This window comes from Takifugu flavidus, chromosome 3 (genome assembly GCF_003711565.1).
Source record: "Takifugu flavidus isolate HTHZ2018 chromosome 3, ASM371156v2, whole genome shotgun sequence".
In the NCBI taxonomy this organism is placed as follows: domain Eukaryota; kingdom Metazoa; phylum Chordata; class Actinopteri; order Tetraodontiformes; family Tetraodontidae; genus Takifugu; species Takifugu flavidus.
The window spans coordinates 13,118,930-13,129,613 of NC_079522.1; the positions used below are offsets into that span (position 1 = coordinate 13,118,930).

Here is a 10,684-nt window from a genome sequence, read left to right on the forward strand (position 1 = left end):
TTATTTCCTCCATTTACCAGAGAGCCTTTCAAGAGCTCTTAATGCCTGTAATTGCTCAAGATTAGATCTTTACCCACCAAACCAAATGTGATTACTGTGGCAGCAGAGTCAGGCCCGACTCGAATCCACCTGAAATACAAAAGCACCTCTGCTATTGTCCTCTGCGTTACAGCCTTTTGGTGTTCTCAGTGCTCAGTCGGGGTCTGCAGGTGAAAATTGCCACATTTGCATTTTAAACATGTTAAATCTGAATGACCTTAATTGAACTGTAGTGAAACTCACCAAACACTTCCCTTCCTGCTGACTTTCCTGGCACGCGGGCAAACAGCCACCAATAAAGATCAAGTGTCAGCTACAGCGCTCCAGTTACAGGTTTGACTTCCTCCAGGACCAGGGGGGAAGTGGTGTCACAAGAGACTTGCATGCAGATGCATTTAATGAAATTACAGTCATTTGCTAATGTGGCTGTGCATTCGGCTGAACCGTACTGGTCTCTCTACTGTGTTTCAGAGGGCTACAATGCAGTTTGAAATTGGCATTAAATGTTAATCTATATGGTTAGAAAAGCCCGTGTGGAAATATTGAGATCGCCCGTGGCAGTGTAGTTGGGTTGTTTGACTTGAGGCCTCGCCTGCAGCGCTCTTTAAAAATGCCAGACAGACGGGGATGCCATCTGTTCTCCTGACCAGTTCACTCTCTTCCTCATCCTTCGAAATGTGTGAAAAACGGACTGCATCACATTCATGGCAACTACAATATCATAGCCAGCTTTAAAGGGGTCAAGAAAAAATAAAAATAAAAACAGAATGTTTTGGTCTGCTGAGGAACTGCAGGGTGCAACATCTCTCAGCCATACACAGGCTGTATTTGGCTGTATTCTTGTGCAAACATAAAAGGTATATACAAGGCCGAACGCTGTTAAATGTAGTTTTATGACTGAGCTCCAGTATCCAGGGCAGATGATTTACGGGAGTTTCCATTGCTTTACTTTTAAAGTACAGGACTGCCCTCTGCTGGCGAATATGTGGAAGTACAACTAGTGGTTATGAAATACTACAGCAACCATCATTCATTTATAACATTCATGCATGTTTTTATGTGGTTTGGAAGATATATATATATATAAATTATTATGTCTAACCTAGTGTCATTTATTGGCCCATGAAGGATTACATTCAATTAAAACAACCGTCACTTCCTAATCAGTTTCATCATCTTTGGAGTAATTGAATCAAGATGTCATTAATCCATAAAGGAAAGAAATTTGTTCATCAAGTTCAAATCATGTATCACGTATTCCTGTGGTCACCAAACAAGAGAGAAAACTGGATAACTCTTCTCAGGCTTGTATGTGTATTTACTGTATATAAACTCTTGTCATGGCACAAAATAAATCATAAGGGTGGCTTTGTTTCTGTTAGGTATATGTTCAATTTAAGCCCACATTAAAATCTAAATTTGTGGGAGTACAGTATCCTTTGCAAGTCACTGTTTCCCCAAGAGGTGAAGAAAGCTCTTCATCCCAGCTCTTTTCTGGTCTCACACACCTCCAGAAACACACACTCTGTGGGTCACAGAGCAGTTAGACAGCTAAGCCGCGTCTGTGTATCCCCGGGGAAACAATTACACCCGGCCAGGCAGCGGAGCTGGACAGGGGGCTGCTGGGAATTAATCATGGCTTATAACTCGGGCAGAAGCCGAAACTTTGTCACAGAGCAAGAGCTCGTCCTCCCACGATCTTCACGTCACAGGAATGGAAGAGAACTTCATGATTCATCCCACACCCCCGGTGTGGTGCATTCACATGCCATAAAGCTCTATGGATGCAGCCTCATTATATATTTTATCAATATATTCATGTGAGGAAAGCTTGTTTACACGAACAGGACAAAAAAAGCCTCTTCAATGCACTGAATGCAACTATTACAGAGATGAGCATCATGATGGTTGGTCCCTTTAAGAAAATAATGACAGAAAATGATGGTGGTTCCATGCGTTTAGGGTGGTTTTTCTCTGCAGGCACAGAATATAATCGCAAGAATCTTTGCATGCTCATCGGTGTGGTTAAAGGCATTAAAATAATTCAGATGTGCAGATGGTTGCAGCATTCTCACAGACGGACGGACGGACGGACAGACAGGAAGTAGCCGAGACAGTGCTAATGAGGAAAACGTTGAATCTATTTTACAATAAATATGAATCATCAAATGATGAAAGCATCATCATGGCTGAAATATGGTCCCCTCTGTTTAATTCGCTGTGCTGCCGTCTCTCTTTCTCTCTCTCGCTCACACACACGGGCACACACACACACACACACATGGGCACACACACACACGGGCACACACACACACACACACACACACACACACACACACGGGCACACACATGCACATGCAGCCCTCTTCCAGCTCATGCCTCAGTGGTGGGAGCTGCTCCATCCCAGCCCCCACCTCCCCACAACCCCTCTAGCTACCTCCTCCACCTACTCCCCCCTCCATCACCTCCATCCCTCCCTCCCCGCCTCCCTCTCCTGGCCGTTGCCATGGCGGCTGATTGGAAGGAGCGCTGTCTCTTCAGCACATTGCCGCTCCAGATTTGTCAGGAGAAAACAAAATAAATCAGCACACCACCAACCCCCCCATAAATGTCCTAAATGTCCAGTGAAAGGTGTCAAGTGTCGGCCAACACCTGCGACAATATTTATTTCATCTTTTTTCCATCTTAGCAGAGCACCATTTTGCTAAAAGACATTTCAGCAATGTCATTGATATTTACATTAGATATTAATGGCACCATTATACACCTTCTATAATGTGTCTGGAAACAATATTTATTAACAGACATATACAAAAAAAACATGCAACTAGGTTAAATGTTTGAATTTGGACATTGATCAGGTCATCGTTTGCATGCATTATCTAATTGACTGCATTTGCTGTGCATGGTGGTATTGCACCATGCACACACACACACCACACACACGCACACAACACATTGTTACTTAGCAACACGCAGTACAGAGTTAAAATTATCAGTCAGGTTGGACTCTAAGCTATCTGAAAACCACTTTTCTACTGGTGTTTCTCTATTCATACATTTTTAGTCAGTCCTCAGCCTCCCTGTGCAACAACCAGTCTATTCCATTATAACCAACCCACTGAGGGGAATATATGCAGGGGGGAAACACACACATATGCACTAATATTAACTTTGATCGGGCTAAAGGAGTTCATTCCTGGCTGTGGTCACCGAGTTTCCACCGTAATAAAGTAATATTAAAACTTTCTGAAAGAGGCATTAGTGTTGCTGGAGCCCACTCGGCTGCTGTCCCCTGGTCCTCGTTGGTAGCCACTGGAAATAAACTCCGTAGATCATCTCCTGAGAAAATCACTGGTCTCGGATGATTTGGAAGGAAGCTGCAACCCCAAACCGGTGCTGTTGGGCCGAGATTCGGTGGTTCCATTAGCTGCACGGCTAATTCAGCTAGCTTAAAAATAACTTTTATTTGTTTTACTCCCTTTTTTTTTACACTTTCATTCGTATCCAGTTGTTAAATCTTACACACAGGGTAACATTCCTTCTGTCAAGTCGTTGTCACCTTTTATCTTATGTGTCTAACGAACTGTTTTGCATGTTCTTACAAGACTAACATCTTCCTCAAAACGTTAGATGCGTTCACTGACGGTATGTAAAATATCGCCACAGGTGTCGGTTATGGATGACAGGCAGCTAATCTTCGCTCACTTCACCTAAACTAAAAATACTTAAAATAATCCTGCTACAGATTTAGGCTCTCCGAAAAACAGGTAATGCATAACACCTTGCTATTCTTTAAAAACAAAATTAACATTAACAAAATTATTTTGATGTTTATTTGAACTTTTCCCAGAATTTTAACGCACCATGAGGAAAAGACACAATAATCGTTTATAGTTATATTCAAATATAACATGAACAAAAACTATTTTAATCAGTATTTGGTAGTTTATTTAATGCCATGTTCTTACTGTGTGATTGTGCAAAACAAAAAGTATAACAACTTTGTATCTGACAGATAAGAATGCATTTTTACTTCCACCTGACCAGTAGCAAAATAAATCAAGAAGTTTTTGTTTTAGGAAATGTAATGGGCCCAGGAACAGGTTCAACGTTGGTGATTTGATGATTTTGAAAGGAACTTTGTTCTTCCAAAGATCAAAGCCACAAGTGTCGTTCGTGGGTCCACTTTCAGTTTGAATGATAAATTAGCTTCAGCCACATTCCACATCAAAATCCAGATTACATCTGATCTATTAAACAACCTGCCAAAATGAAGATATAAATGACACTGAACAAACAGTCCATGGGGAAAGTCTTGGTGACCTCTTGCTTTCATTTTTTTCATCTTTTTGCTTAAAAATTAAATGATGAGTTGTCAGTATGCTTAACAATGCTCTGCAAGACTGAAAAATATGGACTTGTGGCAAAATCTACAACACAATTTCCTCCCCAGCCCATCCATTTATACTAATCTATTTCCCTGAGAGCTCAAAAGACTGGCTTCACCTCAGTCAAGCTCCAGTGCTCCAGCCGGCAGTGGCTTCAAGCTAACAAGTCTTTGTGAGGGGAGAGAGGGAGAGAAAAGAGAGAGAGAGAAGGTGCAGAGCAGGAGAGAGAGTTAACACGGTGAGCATAGAATGAGGGTGCAGGCGAAAACACACGAGCTCACAGTGACAGAGATGTGCTGTGCTGCACAATAGGCTGGGGAGAAGAGACAGAGGGAGAGAGAGAGAGGAAACAGGCAACATGGCAGCTCTCACTGCATCATCACGACACATGAGGATGTTTGGCCGCTGCTGGTGAACAGTGTGTGATGCAGAGGCGAGAGTCGCAGACCTCCTGGAAACCAACGGCAAGCCAAAGGAAACAGGTCAGTGATGGACAAATGTGCATGCCTTCGCGCATGCAGAGAAGCCCATCCTGTGAGGTTTCAGCATGTCAGAGGATGGCGCTGATCTACGTTCGTCAAGAGCAATTCCTCTGTTGGCACCAAGGATGTGGGTATGCAAGGAGAGTAGGAGGCTGTGCATGCATGCAGGCATGTGAGAGGGCTTCTACATGCATGTGTGTGTGTGTGTGTGTCCATGCGTTTGTGCTTTAATTGGAACTGGCAAAAAGAGCCCAAAGAGAGACATGTAGGTTAAAGAGACACGAGCAGACAGCACAGGAAATCCTCCAGGAGCGTGCACATTGAGACGTTTCTCTGTATGATGTATGTGTCCTTCAGTTCACGGAGGATCTCGAAAAGAAATTCGTCTAACGTTCAGATTATCATCGGTTTTGTGGATGAAGAGAAATATATATTTGTGGTATATACATATATGTTAATATATCAAATATGGAGACCAGCAAGTACAAACTGTAATATGGACATCAGGTAGACAAAGTGAGTGATGGTACTGCTGTGGATGCTAATAGGACGTTATCAGGAAGAAAGGGCAGGTAGCAAAAGATGAATGGATGGATGGATAGAAAGAGGAAGGAGACAAAGCCTGTGAAAGGAAGCGCTTGGGCCAGCATTCAGCTCTGCTGCTGCATGTGATGTCATCACCAAACCAGTCCAAGCAGTAGCTACAACAGTTCTGACTAACGTTACATGGAGCTCTCCACGTTCAGACGTAAAGGAAGACACATTTAGCCCACCCAGATCCTAACATGAGGAGAATCAAACCGCCCATCAGCCTAATTTTCTCTTTGACTCCAGAAAAGCACTGGGAGTGACCAGTAGGAGGCGCCACACGATGAGCGGAATCCTGAAGAGGAAGCTGGAGGAGGGTCCGGCCCCTTACCTGGCTCTACAGGGTTCGGAGGACGACGACGTTTCCTGCAGCGACAGCGGCAATAGCAGCGACAGTCTGAACCATCCCGTCCCGTCTGGACTGCTGGACTGTAAGGTCACATTACCCCGGAGCAAAGATTAGAGCGTCAGACTAATGGTTGATGGGCAGCAGCCAATAAAAACATTACTTTAGTGAACCGGGCGGGGGATGGGGGGGATGGGGGGGCTTCAGGGTTGATTATACTGTCTTACGGATTTAATGTGGCTCCTGTGTGTATAAATCTGTCAAAACCGCCCCTCCTCACGTATGATGTCACCCAATGATCTACACGGGACAGCTTCTGTTAAACCCCTTTATGTAATCATGGTTGGGTGAAGACCACACACGGCTGGATGCCACTTTATAACGTGCTCGCCTCTGACCTTATCTCAGCACAGCTCCTCAGCCCATGAAGGGAGAACCTTTCCTGATGTTTACTATGACTGGAGTGTGCAGTAATAATCCAAGAATATCACCTTGATTTGTTTTGGTGTCAGCCTCTAATTCTAATTAGCATCTTAAGCAGTACCAGGGGGGTTAGCTAGCAACCCAAGAGCACCATGACTCTGAGGGTCACGAGGGCTCTCTGATTGGTTAGAAAAGCTTCTGCTACATTAGGTGAGACTCGCCGCTCTTACTGTTTTTCCCGTCTGGATTTCAGCCGCCCTGCAGCAGCAGTCGAAGCGGATGCGGGGCCGCAACGTGCACTTTGAGAGCGTGACAGTCTACTACTTCAGCCGCAGACAGGGCTTCACCAGCGTGCCCACGCAGGGCGGCAGCACGCTGGGGATGTCCCCTCATCACAGCTGGGTCAAGCGCTTCAGCCTCAGAGAATTTGCCATGGAGCAGAAACAGAGCCACTGGAACATGCTGAGGGACCATCTGAAGGAGGAGAAACTCAACGCCATCAAGCTCAAAGTTGGTGGAACCACTCTGGAAGACATTTAGTCGTAGAGTCCTGCCTTGAGGTTAATCCATCTTTCTCTGTCCCAGCTGACCAAGAACGGCACCGTGTCATCCATGGAGGCGGACACGCTGACGCTTGACGACATCTCCGAAGACGACTTGGACGTGGACACCATGGAGGTGGACCACTACTTCTTCCTCCAGCCTCTGACCACCAGGCAGCGGCGCGCTCTCCTCCGTTCCTCTGGAGTCAGACGCATCGACGTGGAGGAGAAGCACGAGCTGCGCGCCCTGCGCATGTCGCGGGAGGAGTGCGGCTGTCGCTGTCCGGGAATATGTGACCCAGAAACCTGTGCGTGCAGCCTGGCCGGCATTAAGTGCCAGGTAAATGGAACTGTGGTGAGGCCCAGCTTATCGATCAGATGTCATTATCGATATTGGCTATAAGTCGGGGGAAGGGGGGGGGGGACCTGTTTAAACAATCCCAGTTTATTATCCGGTTTTACGTTCTGGTATTGACAAAAACTGGGGTATAAATACATGTGGAGCCTTGCAAATGAACAGGCATTCAGGTTCAAATCCAAACACATCCTCCAGGAACTATATCATTATGCATTTGTCAATAATAGGTATAGTATTGGCTCCCTAATTGGACTTAATCAGTGGGGATCTATGAGGCACAGAACTGAACTTTTTGACACTATTATACATTCATGTGTGTCCTCAGGTGGACCGCATGTCCTTCCCTTGTGGCTGCACCAAAGAGGGCTGCAGCAACACCACAGGGCGCCTGGAGTTCAACCCAGTCCGGGTCCGTACCCACTTCCTGCACACCATCATGAAGCTGGAGCTGGAGAGGAGCCGAGAGGAGCAGAATCAGCAGCAGCAGCCGCAGCAGCAGCCGCCGCCGCCGGAGCGGCAGCTCGTAACCAACGGCAACGGTTACCATAGCGACTCCTCCTCTCTGGTTCAGCAGCAGCAGCAGTCGAACTTGCAGTTTCCACTGGTGAGTGGTGCCTCGCACATTCCCATCATGCACCTCAACACCGGCGACACAGATCAGGCGCATCTGGACGAAGATGAAGACGCGGAAGAGGAGGAAGGAGAAGAGGGGGAAGAGGATGAAGAGGAGGAGGACGATGAAGCTTACGAGGAGGAGGAGGATGGCAGCAGCGTTTGCAGCGTGCTGTCGGACTGCAGCACACACAGCTTAGAAACAATTGACCCCGAGGAGGGGGAGGAAGATGAGGAGGATGACGAAGACGATGACGATGACGAGGACGAAGATGAGGAGGAAGACGCCTGGGATAGCTCTATGCGTGGAACAGGTCCTCCGCCATTCTCTGTTCCACTCCCGTCAATGCTGAGCTACACTAACAGTACACTGATGAACCTGGGTCACCCTTTCCCCTCGGGAAAAGACACGTTTCTCAGTGAAAATGTCACCATCACTCTCCCAACAGTCGAGACCGCGCTCGAATCTAAAATCAGCACAGAACCCCATCGCCAAACAGAGCAGCAGAGCGCTCCCCGCCATCTCCCCAGCTCCACGGAGCCCCTCGGCCCCCAAACTTGCTCACATGTCGACGCTCGTGAGCGGAACACTGCCCCTGCTGGCGCAACCAGCGAACAGCAGCTCTTGAAGGACCTCCAGAACAATCGAGAGCTGCGTGACTCACAGACAGAGGAGGGGAAAAAAGAAGTGGGGAAAGAGCAACACGTGGGACTGCTAACGCAGGGGGCTCCGGCCACGTCACGCACGGAGAGCACCTGATGAGTCAAACCCTCAGATGATATTTGGAAATGCTACGTGAAAAGCGGCTGTCTTCGAGATCAGAGTTGGAGTTATTCTTGATAAGTGCACTTCCAAAGAGAGTGGGTCACACATTTTCAACCTTTCTAAGATTAGACATTTAGTTCATAGTCAATAAAGATACGAAAACACATCCAAATAAATCAGTGTTTATGTACTTGTGTTATTTAGGCCCTGTTCTAAAGTCTTTACAGCATGTTTATGGTTGTGACTATATCGCATCTGTGGAAAACCATGATTCGGAGGTACTTGTATTGTTTTGCTGTTTTCTATTGTGCCGGTATCTCTCCATTGCCGCTAACTGGTTTAAAATGCCTGTCTGTATAGCATGTTTTGGGTTTGCAAGCTTAGCACAACCTGTAACTTGATGAATACACATGAATCCGATGGAGTTCACAATGCAGACCTGAGATTCTAGCTGGGTTGATTACACATGGAGGATTTTAGGTGGACTTTTCTACTTTGTTTTTTCCCCACAAGAAGAATTGTCGTGACAGCAGCTAGTCAGTGCTTGTCGGCATTTAAAAACATGACTACTTCTAAGTTTAAGAAGATCCAATAGCCTCGTGGGCCATCGCATCATCCTCAGCTGTGGCAAAATGTTATACATGCTGGGTCGTTAGTTTGTATGCAATTAGCCAGTGAACATGTAGCATATATTATCACTTCCAGAACTGAAGGTATTAAATAAGTTACTTAATGTGTCATCTAGTCATTTACTGAGCACTATCAAGTAAAACAAACCAAAAAAATGAACAGTTTGCCTAATTATTAGGTTATTGTAGCCACTACTTGGCTGAGAAGTGGAAGGTTCTCAGTTCAAGACCCGGTGCAGAAAAAACATGGAAGGTATAGTGGTAGGAGGGGAGGTGACAGGACACATTCAGATTACCGCCGAAGTACCCTTGAGCAAGATACCTAACCTCCAAACGCTCACATAGGGCCCTGGTGCTGCAGGTGAGCGAGGCTTCAACACTGAAACACATGAAAAGCACCTTACTGTGACAGCGAGCCTGATTTGGCTACTTGACACATTAACTCATTAATTAATACTTAATTTTGCATTAAACAATGTTGACACATGTCATTAAGAGACCAATGATGTCGTTAAACTTCCCTGAAAGTGGACATAAACATGAGCCCTATTGTGTTTGCCCCACTGACCTAAAATGTGTCGTTTATGTAATTAACTTCTGATTACTCAAATTCGCTGTGAAGTAAACAATAACAGCATTTTCATGAAACTCTGCTTCATCCCAAAGTAACGTTGCTGTCTCATCGGTGTTAAACTGGATACATGTTCCAAATGCATGTTATTTTCATGTGAAGATTAAATGGCTTGTGCCAGATAATGTAACTACTGCCAAAACCAGGGGGCCAAAAATGTTTACTGTTCCCTAGAAAGCAGCTGTACATTTCCTGGAGTGTAAGAATAAACACTATAAATTATTCCCTCTACAAAAATGTCTAACAGTTGTGCAGGTGGCGTTGAATGTAATTCATCATAAATAATGTTTGAGCGTTCTACTTTTTGACCAGCAGATGGCGACTGCAGTCAACATTGTTTTTATTTCCTGTCCTTCTTCAACAAGAAGGGGTTAAACCAGTTTTTGACGTCAGTAAAATTTCTTGATTGCAGCCCGAGGACAAATCTGTGCCTGTCCTCTGTCACCGGACGTTTTAAATACGCATAGAAAATTTGATTATTCTGACGTCACTCCTTTTGATTCAGAGGTTTGGTTTCTGCAGGTAGGCGCCTCCAGGAAGCGCCGTAGAGTTGAAAAGTGGCAAGAGGCTTCATTAAAAAAAAAGCATTTACATCAGTTATACTCAGATAATCTATTCATAGGCTATAGTATTTTAATAGCTCGTTATTCAACTGCATTAATGCCCTGAAACGCCTGTGTGGGGCTGCACGTTGTCAGCACCTCAAGGTCATTGCTTGACCTCTCCCATCACTTCTCCAATCAAGCCCGTGACGGCACGTGCGGGTGGAACTAGGGCCGAATGCCTCATCATACACAGCGACAGCCACTTGCTTTGAGGCTGCAAGGTATTGTGGGTAAACAGGCTCAGCAATGCTGCTGATCAATCACTGGCAGGG

The 10,684-nt window shown here is 45.6% G+C and overlaps 1 protein-coding gene across 2 annotated transcripts; it reads left to right on the plus strand.

Moving 5' to 3' along the window:
* Positions 1-4,562: 4,562 nt before the first annotated feature.
* LOC130522970 (cysteine/serine-rich nuclear protein 3-like) lies at positions 4,563-10,044 on the plus strand. Of its 2 annotated transcripts, none has more exons than XM_057027886.1 (5): positions 4,563-4,912; positions 5,747-5,931; positions 6,523-6,779; positions 6,855-7,166; positions 7,495-10,044. In XM_057027886.1, exons 2-5 carry the CDS (start codon positions 5,784-5,786, stop codon positions 8,539-8,541), a joined length of 1,764 nt encoding a protein of 587 aa, XP_056883866.1. In that variant the 5' UTR covers positions 4,563-4,912; positions 5,747-5,783; the 3' UTR covers positions 8,542-10,044. The 2 variants fall into 2 exon arrangements, with proteins under 2 accessions (XP_056883866.1, XP_056883868.1); XM_057027888.1 differs by having other exon boundaries at positions 4,565-4,912; positions 6,855-7,151.
* The last annotated feature ends 640 nt before the right edge of the window (positions 10,045-10,684 follow it).